This window comes from Melospiza melodia, chromosome 5, assembly GCF_035770615.1.
Source record: "Melospiza melodia melodia isolate bMelMel2 chromosome 5, bMelMel2.pri, whole genome shotgun sequence".
Classification (NCBI taxonomy): Eukaryota; Metazoa; Chordata; class Aves; order Passeriformes; family Passerellidae; genus Melospiza; species Melospiza melodia.
This window is the reverse complement of record NC_086198.1, coordinates 82494505-82515568: the sequence shown is the minus strand read 5'-3', so window position 1 is coordinate 82515568 and position 21064 is coordinate 82494505. Positions and strand designations below refer to the sequence as shown.

Here is a 21064-nt window from a genome sequence, read left to right as displayed (position 1 = left end):
TGCTGAAAGCCATCTAGCTGCAAAAAAAAAAAATTATTGTGTTTATTATTTCATGCAGCCATATTTCTTAAATTTATTTATGTGGCATAGAAGTCAGCAGGAAGAAAGAAATGTTACCTCTGCTGAAGAAGAAAAATTTGTCTAACAACCAGTGTGAATTACATCTTTGGGGTTTGTGAAGTTTTGCCTCACTTAGATTTGCATCTCCTTGTTACTGAAACTTTCAGAGGAGCACAGATGCTGCCTGGGATGGTTGCCATGCAGGGGGGACTCTGCTGGTCCCGGAGTGAGAGATGTTCCAGAGCTGCAGCAGTGATCAGTTGTGTGTTGCCCATGCAGTGGTGTGTGCCTTTTCTTTCAGCAGTCTCATGACTCCCAAGATGCAGAGTGTGAAAGGAATTGCAGGGATCATAACTCTTTTGTGCTTCCCAGGTGCTTATTCCATTGATGTTTTAGTTCCATTTCTCTTACTGTGGGGTTCAGCCTTATCTTGTACTTTATGTATGGGCTTTCCAAACTGAGGTTGCCTCAGAATAGAGTCCTTGCTCACATACCACCAGCCCTCTGAGTGTTTTGGAATCTACTCCCTATGCAGGGAGTGATTTGTGGCTTGGCACTTCACTGATGTATTAACAGATTTTTGTTTTTTAATTGGCAATCTTGCTGGCTGCAGCTCCCTTGCTGGGACTACCTGCCTTAGAGCAGGAGTTGGTGCTTTGCTGTTGTGTGTTTTCTTTCCTTGGACAATTTTCTGTGAGGAGGTCTTCAGGATCTCTTCCATCAGTCAAGTCCATGTTCCCACTGTGGGGTGTTGAGGAGGGAGAGCTATGGACACTGCTTGCTTAGGGATTTGTTTTCCTGAGCCATGTGTGGGGTGAGAGGAGTGAGATCACAACCCCTAAGAACTCCCCAAACATACTTTATGAGTGCTACAATAAATTCTGAGAGGCCTTGTACTTTTGGGAGGTGAACAGTCAGTTTTACACCTTCAGGTCCTTTATAAATCCCCAGTTAGGTAATTACTGGGGGTTTTTATCCTCCAGCTGGAGGTTGTTTATTAACTCTGTTAATTTGCACATGGGGAGACTAAAAACAAGACAGTAATAGGATGAAGTCCAGCTCTGTATGAGCATAGGGTGTAGAGTTCTTCCTTGAGCTGTTTGAGGTGTAGTGTTTGCCTTCCTGACGTGCTTCCTCCTCATCAGAGACCAGAAGTTTGGTCGGTTATTTCTCTTGAACATGCAAACACTGTTGTTTTACACTGCCTGGCATGGAGCATGCCCAGGGCCACTGGTGCTGCCCCTCTCCTTCGAGTGCAGGGTGACACACAAGTGGCTGGGAGCCACAGTTCCCAACTTACCTTCCATAGGGTTGTCAAAACCTTGGTAACAGTAGGCTGGTGGTGTCCCAAAAAGGGGATCCATTTGTTGCAGCTGCCAGGGTTTACTGAAGATGGCACTAGTTGTGTTAAATTCCTGCCTTTTTTTGTGATTGCTGTAATTTTATATATTGTGAGTAAGTTAGAGTGAGTGTTGGACCAATGCACAGTAAATAGTCATGTTAGGCTTTCTGATTTGTTTTGGTGGTGTTTCATACTTCCTGTTGATCCAGGGATCAGAAAATAAAATACAGAAATAAAAAGTGGGGAAAGGATTGGGATTATGTCAGCAAGATAAGGATCTTCTTTGCACCCTTGAGTCAAGAAGTCATTATTGGCATGCTTGTTTTGCACATTATGTATCTAATGCTGTGTATATCATATGTGTATTTATGCATGTATGTACTTGGCATAAACATGAAGCAAGACTGATACCCAAAACATTGTCCAGGTAATTGATACATATGTGATAAACTTTAAATGATTTTATTGTACAGAGGAAGACCTCAGACAAACCTTCACTGTATTTTAGTAGCAACTGAGCTCATAAAACACTCAGTTGATTAGAAAAGTTGTTACTATACAGATTTATGGGGACACTTACATGCTTGCCTATGCTATTGATTGCTGTTCCTAATTTCATCTTGCCAACCTACCAGTAAAATTAATATTATTCTCTTTCCTCCGCTTTTATAAAATATGTTGTTTAAAACTGTGGAATATTCTTGCTTATTTTCAGATCTCATCAGAAAACTAGCACAGCAGCAGTTTGGAAATACACAGGGCGATTATCAAAAGGTAAATTGTCTGTGTGTATCTGCATAAAATAATGAAAATTATGACTTTGAAATTCGGGTTTTTTTTCCTAAACCAGGAGTTAGTGCTTTAAAAGTATATGAGCAGAATACAAATATGGATGTTTTTTAATAATAAGTAGGATGTTTTCCTGAAAAATGTAAGACCAGTTATAAAGAAAATTCCACAAGCCGCTGCAAAGAGACTACTCGTAGTTAAAGATGACTTAAAAATTCCAGCTGTAATGGGATTGTTGCACAAAGACTGATGGCTCTTTGTATTGAAAAATCAGTTTGTATTTCAAAAACCTTAGGGAGAAACATTGCTGCTTAGCTCTCATGCAAATTTCACCTCTTGTTTTCAAAAAGCTGAATTTGTATTCTAAATATACTATTTATATATTAGCAAGAAGGAATGGAATGTGCATCTGAGTTTGGGCTGTTCTGGAGCAGTGTTCCACTTCTGGATCAGAAGTTGAGTTTCTGCAGTGGGAATTGATGTGCCCAGGCAATGGACAAGTTCATTCCTATGAGTGACTTGCTGCTGGTGCCCTCAGTGTGGTGTGCCCATCAGCTCAGACCCTGAGCTGTTGCTGGCACCAGGATGGCCTTACTGGTGCTTCTGGGTCTTCCCAGCAGCTCATGCCTGTTTCTCCAGTAGCTTGATAAGCTCTGCATGACATCCTGGTCTGTGGGTTCTGTCGTTATGCTGCATCAAGTGACTCTTTCTGATCCCACCTGCTTGCTTGGTGGGACTCTAGAGTGGGGCAGCACAGATTGTTCCTGCATCCCCAGGGGAGAATGTAAGGGTAGGGCTTGGAGGGAGAGTCTGGGAACAAGAGCATCACACTCTAGGTGGTATCCCTGACCACAAGCAGAGTATTTAGTAACTAGTACATAAGTCATGAGAAACCTGAGACTAGGCCTGTGCAGGGGATGTGATTAAAGAGTGGCAGTTAAAATAGAGGAGGGCTTAAGAAGCAGAACAGATACAGGACATTCATCACTCCAAATTCTGATCTGAATATAGAGCAAAAACTTGAAACAAATTAGGAAAATGAAAATACATCAGGACAAGTAAGAGTGTGCTTCAGAAGACAGAAGCATCAGTGAAAATCGGCTGAGAAGCAGGCAGCATGGCTGTAGATATGTCCCTGGAAGAATTTCCAATGGAGACAGGGAAGTGTGAATGTTGCTGAAGGGTGTGAATAAGTAGTTAGAAATGTTTTCCTGTGGTTCTGATCACTCAAATTCAGGAAGAATGAATTCAGACTAGGATGACTTCAGGAAGTGTCTGTTAGGGTGATCTGGGAAACTTGTGGATCTTCAAGTGAAACAGGAAGAGTTTGCTTAGCTTAGGAAAAGAGTTGAAAAGGGATGTGTTTACTCTGTTGAAATATATATGGAGAGGAAGCACAAGGAAGAAGGTTCTGCTTCTTGGGCAAAATACAGGGCTAGCACTGTAGCATGAGGGCCGAAGTGGATGTGTGAGGAGAACTCAGTACAGCCAAGAACTGAGAACAGCCCTTCAGTAGCAGGAACAGGAAATCTGCTTCCCCTGCTTATCCTGTTAAATTTCTGCTGTTGTTCCTTTGTATCATTTTTGAACCTATTTATAGAGTGTGTCAGTGACCCAGGAGACCCTTCCCACTGCTGTGCTGTGTGTCCCAGTGCTCCCAGCTGGACTCCAACCATGAGCACTCCCCATGGCCTGCCAGGGGCAGCAGTGTGCCAGGCCAGCCTGCAGCTGAGCCGTGCCTGCTCAGGGCAGCCAGCTCACTGCTGTGCCACTGCTCTGCTTCTGCTGGGAGCTGCACGCCCGAGATGTTCAAAATCATGCTTGGTACCAGATCAGTAGGGGAGGGGAAGCACTAGTCATCCTCCCATTGATACAGGGGAAAATGTGGTAATCTGTTCAAAATATGATTTTGAACATTTTAAGTAGTACTGTACAGTAGAGGTTTCAAAAGGATGTGTGTGATGCGGATTAAAGAATAGCTCAAACTTGAACATTTCTGATTCTCACACATCAGACTTTGGCCTGAGGGGGTCTTGCCATCTCCAGCTTGTCTGCTTTTCTTCCAGTTAGGAGAATGGGGAAAGCACTGTCAGCTGTGAATTTGGCAGGCAGAGATGAAGGGGAAAATAAAAGAAATTAATTTTCCATTGTGGGAGACAAAGAGGAAATTGAGTTCTTCTGAAATCCTGTCATTGACTTTTTAGTTTTCAGTGTTTTTCTGATTCTACAGATTAGAAAATAGGTAAGCACTGTTAAATAGATTTCTTCAGTCATTCTTGAATGTCTTTTTTTCTTTTGAATAGTTTAAATTGAACATCTACATGGTTAATTGAAAGGGAGAATTAATTTTGTGTGTAATGTGCTAAGATCCCAATTTGCTCCTGGAGCTACTAAAATAAAATAAGCACTGAGAAGAAAAAGTTAGTCAAGAATATCATATCAGTTATGACAGGTAGAATTCATGAAGAAATCACCAAACCAAAAATAATGCCATCTCTGGCCATCTGTGAGATATATTGGGAATTATATGGAATAGATGCTCAGTGCGGAAGTATCTGGTCTGTCATTGTTTTAAGATGAAAGTATTTGTTGGGCAAATCCTAGATTCCTTTCATTCATCAAGGAAACCAGAAAATAGCTGCTATGTATTTTATTGCAAATATTTTTTCCATAATTATTTAATGGTGCTTCTGTGCATTATTTTACTTTAGTGGCTTGTTTGTTATTGTTTCTGTGTTGTTAACTGTTATGATCTAGTCATGGTTATTTATTCATTATTCATGGGATTTGTTTTTTGTGCATGCTGCCTGTGTGTTATACACATTCTCCATTTGTTTTGACTTCCACAGCCAGAAAATGTTGTCCTGACTCTTCAGGTAATGTCTTATGGTAGATGTACAGCTTTGAAAAGAAACTAACCTTGTCTGCACTGCTGTTAAAACACCGATAGCCATTTTTAATGTCACTTTAAATACTGTTTTTCCATCTAAACTATCTTAAAATAACATGCTGTCATTTAAATTTTGAAGTGTTCAGACACATAGAAAACAGTGATTCTTTTGCGAAATCCAGCCAAATTCTTCTTTTAAACTTGCACTTCATAGTCTTCAGAAGGAAGCACAGGTTTTAACAAGCAGTTAATAATAATAATTAAAAGAGTAGTTTCCATCCTACAATTGTTAATTAGGGCAGAAATTTGCAACTCTGCTTATGGTGGTAATTGCTGTGTTTGGCTCAGTTGGTAATTAGGGATTGTGAGGAAGGGCATCAGCAGAGCTGGAACTAGAGCATGATTGATATTTTGTGAGAAATTGTAACTTGTTTTACAGGACAGTTGTGCAGCCTCAATTTCATCCTTTTGCTGCCGAGTTGCCCTTGTGCTGGTGGATCTCTAAAACAGCAAAGGACTCAAAGTACTAGTGTGAGAATTAGTTCTCCTTCGATTGGGAAAGGAAAGGAGGAGACAGATTTACCAGGGGAGGAGGACTCCTGGGGCATCCCACGCTGTGCCGTCTCTACGCACATTCACCTCCCTGGCCTGCTTTTGCCTGGGTTGTGTTTCCAGCAGAGGGAACAGCAAGGCCAGCTCACAGAGTGTCCCCTGGGAGCCACAATGCCTCGTGCAGGGCCCTGCCAGGGCTGCCTGGCCCAGCCTCTTGGTCCCAGGGCTCTGCCTGTGAAAGCAAGTCAGGGTATTGCCTTGCATCGTTCCCTTTCACTCCTGCCAGCTTTGGAAAGCATCCTTTTAGCTGCTGCTGCCTTGCTGTTTGGCAGCAGAATGAATGCCTTTACCTGAGAGATCTTAAAATCTGTCTGCTTCTGCATGTTTTGCAGTCCCTAAGCAGGTTTAAATTCAGCCCTTTGGAGTAACCCCTGCCATTGTAATCGATCATCCAGTGAAATACTTCCCTTTGGGGTGCAGATGAATTTTTCTACTCTTAGATGAATAAAATGGAGAAAAAATGAAGCCTCCTTTTCCCCCCTGATAAGATGTTGCTCTAGGTAGCCTTGCTGACATTTGTGGAGCCTTTTTGGAAACAGATGTGATAAACAGTATATTCATGGTCTGGGAATTCAGATGTGTTCATTTTTAACCTGTTTCCATTGCACTGATTCATATTTATTTTTTGTGAGCCTACTTCTCTCTTAGCACTCACTCTTGTAGTTTGCTTAGCTAATACTCTAGGAAAATAATTATTAGCTATCAGTATCTACAACAATATGTATCTTTTTGTTAGAAAAGTTGTCACTTATTGACAAAACATACCAATTCCATAACCTCAGTAACTCAGTAGATGGTTTAGTCTGTAGTTTGATTTTGAATTCTTTGCTCTGTGTTGATTGCAGTTACTGTGTGATACCTGCTGTTACCACTATTTTTGTCTGAATTACAGGCCATCTACTATGAAATCGGTTTTATAGTCTCCGCAGCCTTGGGATTGCTATTTATTTTGTTACTGCCTCTTGTGGGACTTTGCTTCTGTATGTGTCGTTGCTGTGACAACTGTGGTGGGGAAATGCATCAAAGACAGAAGAAAAATGCTGACTGTCAGAGGAGCTGTTTTGCAACATTTCTTTTTGTTGCTTCTTTAATAATAAGGCAAGTGTGATAAAGAGAACAATATGAACCTTGGTACAGCACTTATTTTGCAGTGTCATATGACAAATGATATTACTGTGTTAGCCTACAGGTGCAGAAATTATTGATTATTAAAGAAAATCTAACTGCATTATAAAAAATGCTGCCACTGTTGCTATCCACAGGTACTTAATTGAGCAGAACATAGGTGTGAAACAAACAAAAAATTATGTATGTATTGGACAAATGACACTTTTGCCAGTCTCAAAACAGTAGTTGTAGAATGTTGCATTACACTTTTGAACATGAGAGACTGTACCCTGTGTTCAGCCCCCATCCCATAGAGAACCTGAGATATCACATGCTGCTGTGTTATTGATAGTGCTGGGGTGGTGAAAAAAGCAAGCAAGTGATTTCCTCCAGTAGTTGCTAAACTCCAGATATTGATACTAGTTCAAAACAATGGGTTTTCTTCTGGGTCCTGTGTTGTTTAAACCTTGCATGCACTCCCTGTAAATCCTGGAGTTTGGAGACATTTTTGCACTGTTGGTGTTAGGACTATACTCCTCTGCTGGGTATGTAATGGGTGGTGAGGAACTACAATCAGGATTTCTTCCTACTTTCAGAATACATTGTTTGTTTTCAGGCTTTCTGTTTTCCTTTAACTTCTTCATGTTTTCACCTGCCTACTATCCTTATTTTGTGATTATATTAAAGAAGAAAAAAGGTGTTTTGATCTATACAGTGTTCAGTCATATGGGATGTACTTTGTCACTTTGCTGTAATCTAAATTGTTTTTTTTCTGTTACTGTGTATCATGACAAATGGTGACCTTGCTTATGCTCCAACAGGGGATGGGCTGATATCAGATATGGGAACATGCTCTTTTCTCCCCAACATCACTAACAAGCATGACCCTTAGGAATTTGAAAACTCAAAAACTGAATGGTGTAGGGTGGTAAGTGCATCCCTGCGATGATGACAGGACAAAAATCCTTTATGGTTCAAGTGTGCCTTGAAGACAGTAAGTTATTAAATTACCACTCAACATGTTGAAACTGGAGGTTGGTCACAGAGCTTGCCAGCTGCCTTTCCACCACATTGCAGATGCTGTGTTGCAGCATGCTGCTTTCTGGCTATTATGACTGGGGAATGTTGCCTGTTAGTAGAAAAACTAAGATTGAGCCCCTTGTTGGTCTCTTTAACCTGTGCCTTTGCTGCCAGCTATCCTTGTGGGATTAAGCACAGCCAGCACACCCAAGTGATTCTTCCCGGGTCAGGACTGGCAGATCAGTGATCCCTAGTTATATGCTCTCCAGAACCAAGGAAATTGCCTCTTTAGTGTCTCCTTCCCCCCTCCCTTTCTTTATGAGACATCATGGTATATCAGATGCTTATCCAAAGTGGGCGTTGTTGCCTGAAATCATTCTGAAGGTTGAGTAGAGATAATCTCATATGAGGACTCCCTGGTTAAGTCTCTAATGCTGTGAGTGATGTGCAAGGCAAGATAGAACTTTATAAGGCTAATATTACTGATCCCAGACTGACTGAGGGCTCAAGTCTCCAGTGTGCCAAAGAGAGGTTCTCCTGCCCTTCCTGGATCTTCTTTAACAAGTGACAAGGAGATGCTGTGTCTGTTTAAGCCCCTGTCAGGTTGCTTACTGCTGTGCTGTGACACAGAAGGACAGTCTTACTGCTAGCCATTGCCCCAGCAAAAAATACTGGAGGAAGCCTGAGGTTTACTTAAAACTGTTGCTACATGTCTTGTACTGTACTCAGAAAGTATCCTTGTGAATTTTTGGGGAAATTTTATTACCTGCTTTTCTTCAAAGTTCCTATGCAATTTCAGCTTAGGTGGAAGGTTTACCTGTAATTCTTTCCAAAATCACACTTCTCAAGGACTGTGCCAGAGCTGAATATGTAATAATAATAACAACCAGATAATAGTGTAATAATAACAATAACCAGAAGAGTTTAGTCCTGTGTGAGTAAAATGCTTATGGATACCTGCAGACAGAGGCAAAGGAATGAAAACTTGAATGATCTCTATCAATACAGGGTTACATTGAGATGTGCAATGAAATTACTGAGGCAGACCCTGTTATAGTTTGGGTATAATTTAAGTTCATGAAGCATGGGAGACCTTCTTTGGGAATAGGTGTCCCAAACCCCTGCCAAGAGACTGGAATGCTACAGACTCCTTTACCCTGAGCTGTGCTGCTTCAGAAGATGCATTTGGCAAGGCTGACATCCCACAGACAGAATTTATAGGGAGTGGATTTCTTCAGGATTACCATCTCAGTATATGTTCTCCAGCTTCTCCCTCTCTCATAGTGCACCAGATATTCTGGGATTCTCTCATTGAGCCATTCTTTTTCTTTTTGTTTTTTTGTTTTCCTGTCCTTGATAAGGAAAAATGGTTTCAAACTGTCTTTCCTTGGGTGGGAGAGGCAGGTTAAATGCCCAGTGGGGAGAGTATTGGTAGGGGAAAGACCCTGACTGTGGAGCTTGCAATGGACTGTGTATCTAGGCAACAGCTCTAGAAAACTCCAGGAGTGTGGGGATGGGTTTCCTTGTGTGTCAGGATGCAAGTTCACACTGACATACGTGTGCTCTTAATGCAGATTTTAGAATATCTCAGCCAGTAGATTTTAATCACGATGAACATTTCTTCTCACTTTTCCACTGATGTAGTGCTCTGGTAATTAGAACGAGATTTTAGACTAAGCTAACTGGAGTGGTGTGTACAGGAAGTGTAAGTTTGGGGATTTTTCTTTCAATTCAAAAAAAAGGCTTCAACTGGATCTGCTTTCTGCAGGTGGGGCTTAAGTGAGAAGTACACTTTCCTCAAGGAGGAGTATAAGAAAGAAGTCAGAAAACCTGTGATTATATATGCAGATGTTTATCTTGATAAGCCTTTAGGGTGTCATTTTCCAGAACATACACTTTCTGTTTGAAATATTTCTGTATAGATTTAGTTAAAAATACATGCAGTTTTTTTGGTAGTTCACAGCTTTTATACATGACTGTTTCCCTACAAAGTAGGATTCTATTGCTAAAGAGCAGAGGATGTAGAAATAATCTATCAAATACCTAGCTAAGTAGATTTGGTATTCCAGACTTATGTAAACAATTACATTATTTTCTTCAAATGTTAACTGAAAGTTTGGGGACAGAGACCTGCTATTAGATTTTACTCACTAGTCATCTGCAAGCTTAGGCAAGGATGCTTTCTCTGGGAAAGAAATGTAATTTCAGTACATTTTTGTACATTATAAAGGCAAGGGAGGAACGTTTGATTTTTAAGAAAGCATAAATTGTGATACCAAATTTGCTGGTGATAGAAAATCTCCTGGATATTGCATAGAAAAACACAGTCAATTTTGTGTGCCTCCAAGAGGGCTTGTGTTATAACCTCTTTTTTTAAAGTAATGGATGTTAAGGAAAGCCAAGTCTGGAGGAAGGAAGTGGTGTTTGGCATCTTGGCAGGTTCCTCATCCAGCTTCACATTTGTCCTCTTGGCTTTGTAGGGTTGGTAATACACATTGTTCAATACTATAGTATCTGAATTGTTCAGTCAATAAAATCTGAAAGAATTGGTGGAAAAGTTGATACAGAAATCTCTGTCAGTTATTTTTTAAAATTCTTTATCTGGTAGTGAGGAAGGGGGCTATTCTTCCAATATGTGAATGAGCTCAAGGTTTCTATTTTGTGACTTGAAATTTTTTGCAAGCTCAGCTAAAGGAAAAGCTTGCAACTTGGTTTAGTAACATTTGAATGCATCTGTGAAACCTGGCAAGAAACTTGAGAGTGGAATATTGGACTCCTGAAGAATTGTTAAAACAATTTTCTTAACCTGTTACAGAAGTGGCATGCCCTTTTTATTCCTGCTTTATGACTTTCTCCTCATAGCTGCTTATTGAATGTTGACTGAAGGCTCAGTTACATAATAAATAGATTTTTCCTCTCATGTTGTGTGTTTGTTTAGTTACAGTCAGAGTGTAGTCAGAGTACCTTGGCTGCTTGAAGTATCTATCTTGTTTCCTCCCACTCTTTCCATTTAGGAAGCTGAAGAGAAAGATGTGCTGAGATCTTACAAAGCACTGTTTTGTTAGCTCCAATTGACCTTTCTGATCTCTGAGCGTAGAATCCAAAGGATAAAAATGCTGTCTGTCTAAAGAATGAGGATGTGGTCATAAACTCTGAGCCTCAGAGCAATATACATGTTTGCTTTTCCTAATACCTTGAGATTGTTTGTCTTCTGATTAACAAAGAAAATCTAAAAATATTTTGATAGCAATTGACATCACAGAGTGAAAAGAAATAATATATTGCCTGTATTCAAAATTAAACTGTTTACTATGCTTGTCATAGAATTATAGAATGGTTTCAATTGAAAGTTACTCAGTTCCTTGGTATTTAGGCATTCTGAGTTCTCAGTCCTTGAGAATGGTGGTAATAGTGTCTCTTGAGTGTTGGTCATAGTGGCAATTTGCTGTAGGTTAAGTAGAAGGATAAATGTGTCCCTTTGTTCCTTAGTGACTTCTGGGAGGTTAATTAACAGCCAGTTTTGAAGACAAAACTGTGAAATTTTGAGTAGAGAAGCTACCACTTTATGTCAGTCTCTGTTGTCCTGTCATGAATATTTTTGGATATGGAAAGAAATGGTAATTCAGGAATCCTAATAGATCTGACCTGTAGCATATAGTCCTTCCATTTCTCCCTGTGAGCTGCTTTGAAATTGAAATTAGAATTTTCTAATTGAAATTAGAATTTTCCCTCAGAAAGTATTTTTCAGAGCAACAAATCCTTGCATATGTGACCAGTTTTATCAGGAGAACAAGCCTTTACATTGTTTGGAAAAGCAACATAAAGATGAAGGTTTGGTATTGATTCACTGAAGAAGGAGATGAGCATCATAAATCAGAGTGATGAGCAATGAACAGTGATCAAATATAAAATAATCATCAGTGCTGACAAGAAGTCTAGCTCATTTTCCACCTTTTGTTTCAGTATCAGGAAATGCATTATTTTAGCATTAATATGGAATATTTGTGTGCTTTTGAAAGATCCATGCAATTATGTAAATAAATTGTGTTGTTATGAATAAACCTTGCTGAAGTTATCATATGAAAAATACTGCTTTTCACAGTTAACTGGCAAGCATTTGTTTACAGCTGTGTCAAGGTTAATGCTACTTGTAAAAGACCCAATGTTTCTGAGTCTCATACAACTTAGGCTATATACACATTTTCTGACAGCACCCATGCAAATGGATTAATAGTTGTACATTAATAACTCCAGAAGATTTTGTTCTTTTTTATTAATTAGTAATGCAATATTGGCCCTTTTGGCTCAGTGTTACAGTCTGCTTCATGGTGTATGTGAGAACCTGTCGTAGTTTAGGGAGACCTTTCTTTCCTTTGATAATACTGACCTTTTTTTGCTGTAATTTTTTTATTCTGTCTTATGTTAGAATATGCACTTACACTAACAAATATCTGTTATCTCTATTTTTTGTAGTGTTGGAGTGCTCTGTGCATATGCTGCCAACCAGCATTTAACTAACCAAGTCCGAGGAGCAAAGAAACTGGTTAACAGTAATTTTAAAGATCTGAAAATTTTCCTTAACGACACTCCAGCGGTAAAGAACTTTTTCTTTATGGGGAATGAGGCTGGGAGGGAAGAGGTGTAAATGAGAAATACTGAAGAAAATAATTCTCTCTTTCTGTATACCAGCAGTATTTTCTTTATTTTTGTATGTCAGTCTCACTGAGTAGAATAAATGGTGCAAGGTAAGATGTGTTCACACAGCAGTCAGTGCTTGAGTGTTACCCTGGTGGATCAGCATTGCTTGAACAACTCCTGAGCTGCATTTTGGGAGTTAGCTGCTGTGATGCTTGTAGGCCCTTTTCCTCCTACTGAACTAGTGTAGATCACAAGCAGAGGATAAATAATTTGGAAAAAAATGGGGTTTTAAAAGAAAAGCATTAAAAATGTATGACATGAAAACTTTGATTCCTTGTTGCTCTTTCTTGTTTCCTCGTATTTTGGGCATAGTTTTGTGGGCTTTGGGACAGAGCCACAATAACTTCTTTTCCAGGAATATTTTGGACTGTTTCTTCTGTAAACCAGAGTCACACTGTATCATACTGAACAGGAAAGAGTCTTTTCTTTCAAATTTTCCTTAGAGTTCCATAAGCAGTCCTCTGCATATCTTGTTTTGTGTTGGAAAAAAAAAGCTAGATAGGAAGAGTTGTAGACAATGTGCAATTTCAATTCTTAGTGAATTTACAGGGGGCACAAAACGTCTGACATTTCTATTACCTTCATTAGTTTTAATAATTTGAATTCAATTTTATTAATCTGTTTTACTTCCATGTGACTGATACATTAGAAATAGGTGGAATTCATGCAGTTATGTGGAATCCACAAGTGTGGTAGCATCCCAGTCACAGTAATTCTGGGGTGCTTTTCTGCTCACCAGGGCTGTGTGAGAACAGGAGACATCTTGGGAGAGGCCTCAAATGTTTTCCTACCTGAAGTTTTTCCCCAGATTTTTTTGTGTGTGGTGTTGTGACAAGTGGGTGCTGGAGGTATATGGCAAGAAGTGGAGATCATGCCAATCAACAATCCCTCTTGAAACAGAGTGCTTTTGGTCAGTGTGGAGCTGATGCTGGGCACAGAAGGATCAGTGCAGTCACATCAGAAACCACCAGGGTCCCCTTGACAGTGTTCTGACAGTCAGGAACTTCAGGGGAGAAAATCTGTTATGTAGAAGTAATTGCTTGAATAGAGGAAAAGAAAATAGATACTAGCTAAAATGTTAATAAAAACACTTAATTATTAAATTTAAAAGTGTCAGGACTTGAACACTTCTGCCTGAGGTTAGTCAAAGTCTCACTTAGTAGTTTTTTAGTTTCAGAGTGGTATTATTACCTTTTCTTTTTTAGACTTGGTGTTAATGCAGTCATCAGCTGTATCTCATGAGTTATTTTGTCAGACAAGGTGCATGAGTATCATGTATGCACACACATTTGTAAGAATTTCTTGAGGAAAGGGGAAGAGCTACAATTTTTAGAAAAAAGTTCTAAAGTTTAATTGTCTGTAAAGCTCTGAAATTTGAACTGATGTCCTTGACTCATCAGTATGAGGTGTGTACAGCACATAAGAGGATTTGAAAAAGAAGTCCTGTGTTAAGAGTTCATGTCACAGGAGATTTGCAGACTATGAGTATTGAGCAATAACACCATTAGTCATACAGAATCACCTTTGTCTGGGACATTGCTGGAGACAATGCAAAACCTTTGAGACCTGTATCCCTGCTAAATTTTATTTCTTTGGTTAACCTAGGTAGACCAAAATAATAAATAAGCAAAAATATACCTACAGCCTTCTCAGTAAGAAACTCAATTTTTTTCTCCTGTTAGAAGAAGGAGATCCACTCCTCACTTTGTCATTTAATTAGATTCACTGATCAATAGGATCAGTGTTTCGAGGGTGGATTTTTTTGTCTTTTTTTTATTTCACAGAAAGTTTGAGACTGCAAGCCAGATATACTTTGTACACATTTGAATCATGCTTAAAATTGGAAATCCATTTCTCAAGTGTTTTAACCATTACACCACTTTAGCTTGATTGGGGTAGAATTCATTATTTTAAGCATGCAGAAATCAATAATTTCTTTTCAAAGTTAGTGTCATTTTTCCACTTGGGATTGTTCTTTACTAGCTTTTTCTCCAAACCCAGGACTTGGTGGTAATTGAGGTGCTGTTCTACATTGTTATGGTGTTTTGGTAGAGCTCAGGTCGAGACTGGGCCAAATCCACCTGGAGGTGAGGAAAACTACTTGTGTTCAGACAGAGCAGCTGACTCCTTTCCACAAGAGAAGCTCTGAGAGGCTGCCCAAACACAAATCCATTCTCTTGGTGAATTGTTTCAAAATTGCCACCACATCAATGCCATGCCTTTCCATGAAGGAGGAACTCATGCCAGAGCAAATCAAGTAACAGAGTTGAAGACATGGAAAACCTTATTGGCCTGACTGACTTGAAGCCTCCCTAAGGCCACTGAGGCTGCTGGTTGATATTTTTGAGCTGAATCATTGAGCACAGAGCTGTTCCAGTTAAGTGGATGTCCCAGTCAAACACTTCCTTTATGTGCAGTTCTGTTAGGCAAGTAAAATACTTGGTTAGTTGAAAACAGTAGAAGGCCAGTGTTTGGAGGGGTTTGCACACTTTGGTTGTTTCAGAGTGACTATTTGACACATTCAAAAGTGTTACTTTTTTCAGTTATTTTAATAGTTTTTTAATAATTTTCTTCTCAGCAAATTGATTATTTGGTGAACCAGTACAACACAACTAAGGATAAAGCATTGTCTGACCTAAATAGTAAGTATTTTTATTTAAAGGGGATTAGCAATGTATATTTAAAAGCTTCAATAGGATAATGTAATTAGCTCATAGTGCAAAGTGAAATTTCATTTATGAGAATATAGTTTTCAAATAGAAGTGCAGTTCTCAGTGGTAAATGAGACTAAAATCCTTTTCACATAATATGTCTCAGAGCTGGTATAATGCATAGTATTTCCCAAAATAAAAGTATTTTATTAAATTATTATCCAATAAGTCAGGCTAATATTTTGTTTCCCTTTTCAGTTTTGTAATATTTTGGAATATTTGTCCTCAGGTCTTAAAACTGGAGCCAAATATCAAGGAACAGAGCTACTAGCAGTGGTTGATAGTTCCAGTGAGAGAGATCTCTGTTTATTTTTCTTGTTCTACCTTTGTCCTCTGTTCAGCTAGGAGTTGAGTTTTAAGCTTATCTTCTTTCTAAAGCTGCTTAATGTATTTGCCATTTCAGAACAAGCAGTTGAAGAGCAGGAGATAAAATTTGAATTAGAGCTGCTGCACTTTCCCCTTCAGCACAGTTACAATATTAGGCATCATATTTCAAGCTCTCAGTAAACAAAAACAACCAGAAAACTGACTGGGATTTTTTTGTAATTTAAGATTCACTTTCCAAAATTCCTAGTAGAAGGAGCTGACCATAATCAGTACACACAATGATTCAAGGTGCATTGTGTGCCAGGTGTTTATAAATGCATACAGGTTTCATTGTTGGATTGAGGGATTGTTGCTGGGATCAAACTGTGCAGCTGTGGCATTGTGCCACTTATAATAGATTGATTCTCATGTCCAGAATCTCTGCTTCTGTGTAGGTTTAAAATGTATATTAAAAGTAGTTTTCAATTCAGCCAGCTTTGCATACCCTGAGGTTAATATGTCTTGTCTATGTGAGGCTTTATTGCACATTGAATATGCCTGTAAAAGTAGTGGTAGCAGTAGGTAAGTAGTCTTCCTACTTAATTCTCAGCAGGAGCACTCTGGTCTAAAAAATATATGTAATCTTTAAGTCTATGATAATAATAACAGTAATAATAAAAAAATTGATGTTTGTATTTCAAGTATTAGCTTGAAGCTTCCCAGCCACTCCAAACTGAAATTTCAAATTAAATGCTTATTTGTTCTCAAGACAAATTTATAATGTTAGTTAACAGATCCTACAGGGTCTGTGATGAGAGAATCATCAAATAAAGACAGCTTTTATTTTCTTGAAATATCAGAATTAAGTGTGTGATGCCTGGGTACAGAAGGACTTTTTCCTAAGGGAATGAACAGCAGTAGGAATCTCCAGAGAACTGCAGATGAGTTCAGTTTGCCTACCTTAAGGAAATGTGGAAAAATGTTTAATATTTGGTAGAAGTTCTCAACCCTAGCCAGATGTGATAGTGCTGACAGGAAGGGATGCTTCTGTACCAGGCAGTGTTCCCATCTTATCAAAAGGAAAACAACTGAAAAATCAGTTTACTGTGATCTGATAATGGAGAGGTCCTGGTGATTACCTAAAGGATGTGTCACATCAGAGTGTTTCACCCAGCTCTGCTCAGTGTTTCTCTGTTGCTTTGCTGCAGCAAGGTTCATTTGTTTGTGGGCAGGGAGACTGGAGGGGCTGGAGGTGGGAGGAGCTGGGGCTGTGGTGTCCGTGCTGGATGTTCTGCATGAGGTGCAGGGGCTTAATGAGCTTAAGGGATTGCAGCAGGGCTGGCTTGGGGGTGACCTTGATGCTGCTGGACACGTGAGGAACAGGGGAAAGGAAAAGAACCCACTTCCTAGTTTCTCTTGCAATATGACAGCATAGTGTGTAGTGAAAGACTGTGCCACAAAATTCCTGTCCAGATGCTGGACCACCTGAAGATAAATCGTGGAAAAAATCCTTCCCAAAAAAGTAGTAAATGCAGTGAAATACACATTGTGGAATTTGTTGAAACTTATGTGCCTTTACCCATGTGGTCAAGTGTTCATGAATATTTTCCACCATATTTTGATTTACTTCTTTCATTTATGAACTATAGCTAGCTAAAGCAGAATTGTGTCTCTGCATTACCTTCTGTCACTTAAGTTCTGACTGTCAGGCCTTAGAAAAATTTCAAAAATTTTGTGTATTTATTTAGATGTATATGTATATATGAATGAAATTGTACTTATATGTAAGCATACATATATATATATTTATACACATAATACATGTATTTGTTAAGTAAAGAGTCTGATAGCAGGTAGTTTAAGAGACAGTTGAAATTGAGCTAGTGTGTGATGTGTTGGTTATCTTTATCTCTCCGTATTGCAGATGTTGGACCTGTGCTTGGAAGCAGAGTTCAAGAACAGCTGGGAAAAGAAGTGCGTCCTGCACTGGATGCAGCTCTGACAATGGCAGGAGGTAAAGATGTACATGTTGTTGTATAATAATATTCTGTTGCCATGGTAAAACAGACACAGCATGGGATAGCTTTGTGCAGTACCATGAGTCAACTTACCATTCTTCTACATGCCTGGATATTTCTTTTAAACAGAGGATTTCACACATCTTAAGATTAATAAATACATTTAAAATTTAAATAAAAATTTATGTGCTATTGTTGATACTTAGTTTTGGCAGTCATTGAATAGGGATGAAATCTGAATTTCCTGCTCCAACTTGCTGTCCCTTTCTGCTGAATATAAGGGAAACTAGGAAAACTGTCCTTTTAGAGTTGCATTATTATTATAGCCATAAGTATTTTCAGATTAGTCAGGGATTTTTTCCTGTACACTGCCAAGATTATTATGAGAGTGTTAGCCAGCATTTCTTCATTATATCTTTGAGTTTGGCATTGCTCATTATTAGTTCTTTCTCTTTTTAGAGAAAATATTCCTTTATTATTTTTCCATTTAAGGCTTCTTTTTTCATGAATCAGATACAGCTTACAAAGCAAAGGGAAGGCATCTATGGACTTGAGTCACTTTGGTTTTGGTTGTTTTTTTTTTTTAACCCATGAATTCTCTCTCATTCACTTGTCATCATTCTCCTTTTCTTTTGCTTTATTTCTCTTATTTTTCTTGAAGTCAAAGTGGAAAGGGCTATCAAAGGTAAAAAGCACAATAAAACCTTATGTGGTGTGAAGTGCACTTTGTTTTTGTAACTTTGTGTATTCTTAGTTGTGTCTGTGTGGTTCTTTGTTTACCAAACACCTGCTCAGTGTTTGGGATTATTTTGATTTTCTTTTGGTTGGTGTGATTGGTATGGAATATAAAGCCAGGCAGTGTGGAACACTCACTAATGCTTGGCTGATGCAACTTGATCTCCTTACCTTTCAGCTTGCAGCCGTATGATTTGTGAGTTGGATTGTAAGGAAAATACTGAGAATACAATTTGATTGATATGAGCTTTTAGTTTCTAGTGACCAAGTGTTAAAGTTCTTTACTGAATCCACTGAGAAGGGAGAGGTAGGGAAACAGTAGAAAAGAGGGAAGTGGATGAAATACCAATAAAAGTAACCTGAGCACATTACTTGCTCTGTGTAGAAAAGCATAAGTGATATATTTTTATTTGCAAGAAGTACATGTTCTGTGCTAGAATTTTCTGTGCTAGGATGTTTTCTGGGAAGGAGGCAGTAATTAAATCAGTATTTTTAAGATGATCCTATGATTTATGCATGTACACTTTCTCTTCATGTCTGTACCTATAGGCTGCTTTCTAACAAAAGTTGTTTTTTTTTTCTAAATTCACATCCTTGCAGCCATCAGAGAAACAAAGGAAGCACTGGAAAATGTGAGTGTCTCTGTAGAGGTTTTGCAGGAGGGAACAGAGAGACTTCATGCAAACCTGACAGATGTTAAAATGCACCTGAGCAACACCCTCAATGACTCTGCGTGCAATGCGGCTCAGGCTGCCTCAACCTGCAACATCATCAGGAATTCATTAGCTCAGCTGAACATCAATGCCAATTTTAGTGGGGTAAGATCTTTTAATAATATTTTTCAGACTCTCAAAGTGAGAATAAGCCCAGTAGTGGGTCTGACATTGAATAAGCCCAGTAGTATGTCTGCCATTCAGTGGCTTGGTGTGTGTTGTCACTTGTGAGATAAGTGACCTTCCATTTTTCTGTGTTTCTAGGTAATTCCAGTCACTCTTTTAATCTTCTGTGTAGAAAAGGATAAAATGTGTGTCAAGCAGCTGTGTTAAATTGCTGCTCTGGGCTGTGAAATAATCTGCCCTCCCAGAAATGCTGGGGGTTAAGCTTTGCTTTTGTACAGCAAAGGTTTCACAAGTGTTTAGGAAGATTCTCCTAAAGATCACTTTAGTCTCTTTACCCTCTCTCCTAACTTTGAAATATTTACTGAATTTGCAAAACTGCTACTTCTATGTGACTCAGGCGTGTTTTCCCTTCCCAGTTGCCAGGTGTGAGCTCACAGCTTGCAAAGATCAATGATGTCCTTAAAATAGACCTTTCTAGTCTGGTTCAGAAGGTATGTTTCTTGACAGATTTTTAAACTCTTAATGAATAACCTGGGATATGTGTATCACTTGACTCCCCTTGGTTTCTCAAGCAGAATTCTTTTGTTGCCACCTCAACCTGCTTCATGGTTGAATATCTCTCATTGTTTGGCCAGGATTTAACATGTGAAAGTATGAATGCAGTGCTTTGTATCTCCAGGGTAATACAAATCTAAAATCTTTCACAAGTTGTCTGCTTGAAAGAACAGTCCTTGATAATGAAAAGACGGAAATGTGGATCCAGTAGCATGCTCTCTACTTTTTGGTTCAAACTAAAGAAATAAAAAAATCCATGGTCTCTGAATTAGTCTTATTGTATTCTGGCTATCTTGAAATATTTATTTCAAATTCTTTATGTGCATACATCTGGTGCAATGGACCAAGTGCAATGGCTATTAGTAATTTTGCAAAACTTTACACAAAAAAACCCATTATTTTCACCTAGGAAAAGAATGGCTTAGTTTGAGAGGTTGAAAAATCTAGGAATCTGAAAACATGTGCTAGGAGTAGAAGGCACTTTCTGAAACCAAAGGCTGTGTAGGGGTTGAGGCCCCTTCCTGCTTCTGCATGATCAGGCTTACAGGGAGTAAGGCTTCCCGTGTCCACTGCAATGGTTTGTCCTTCCTGACAACTGAGCTGCTGAACTTGGTCCCCACAGTGTGGGCCCCTTCTTTCCCCTTCTCACTGAAGAAGGCATTGCAATCTCTTTAGAGGCAGTTGGATTTCATTGTTTGTAATATGGATTTTGTGTTTGGAAGGCCTGAACTTGGAAACAGGAGGTGTTGGGCTGGTGCAGAGTAACTCCTTTCACTTTGTGAATCTTCATATGTGTGTTTTTGGATTTTAGATGAGCTATAAGATCTGACAGGCAGCAAAGTTTGAGATCTGTGACTGATTCATGTGTATTTAAATATAGAATTTTTTTTTTCCCCAGGGAATATTCTGGAGACCAAACTATAGCTGAAATATATTTAGAGTTTTGCTTTTACCTTTTCTAATATGCAGTAATAAAACCATGTTTTTCTTAGTATTACCATGTACATTTTAGTATGTGTGTACTTTTGATCTTTTGATCCTTAAATAAAAGGAAAAAAACCTGCCAACAATTTGACAAGGAGAAATATGCCATAATTTTTAATGTGTTTTTCTTAGGGTTATGCAGCATTTAATGATACTCCAGACTTGGTAGTGAATCAAACCAGGAACATTTTATCAGGTGAGAACAAACTATCTTTTCGCTTTGCTTAATGTTTTTATTTTCTTTTATTGGTAATATAATTTTTTTGCTAAATATAATTAAAAATGAAAATGTGAAATTTTACAATTTTTTAAAATTTGGTGCCAGAGGAAAAAAAACCATAGAAAGCACTTTTGTGATGATGACAACTCTAAATTAAATCTAAAAATAGACCATGTGG

At 38.7% G+C, this 21064-nt stretch overlaps 1 protein-coding gene across 10 annotated transcripts in view; it reads left to right on the top strand.

Moving 5' to 3' along the window:
• Positions 1–21064, top strand: part of PROM1 (prominin 1) — a 61013-nt gene that overhangs the window by 20887 nt on the left and 19062 nt on the right. For 6 of the 10 annotated variants that reach the window (XR_010027861.1, XR_010027859.1, XR_010027860.1 and 3 more), the window contains exons 3-11: positions 2118–2176; positions 5041–5067; positions 6586–6791; positions 12294–12414; positions 15097–15160; positions 17460–17549; positions 18889–19106; positions 19544–19618; positions 20799–20862. Coding sequence is in view for 5 of the 10 variants with exons in the window: in XM_063157667.1 (XP_063013737.1) it covers positions 2118–2176; positions 5041–5067; positions 6586–6791; positions 12294–12414; positions 15097–15160; positions 17460–17549; positions 18889–19106; positions 19544–19618; positions 20799–20862 (924 nt within the window). In the remaining 5 variants the exon portion in view is untranslated. The remainder of the gene's footprint in view (positions 1–2117; positions 2177–5040; positions 5068–6585; positions 6792–12293; positions 12415–15096; positions 15161–17459; positions 17550–18888; positions 19107–19543; positions 19619–20798; positions 20863–21064) is intronic. The other 4 variants (XR_010027863.1, XR_010027862.1, XM_063157668.1 and 1 more) reach the window with 1 other exon arrangement.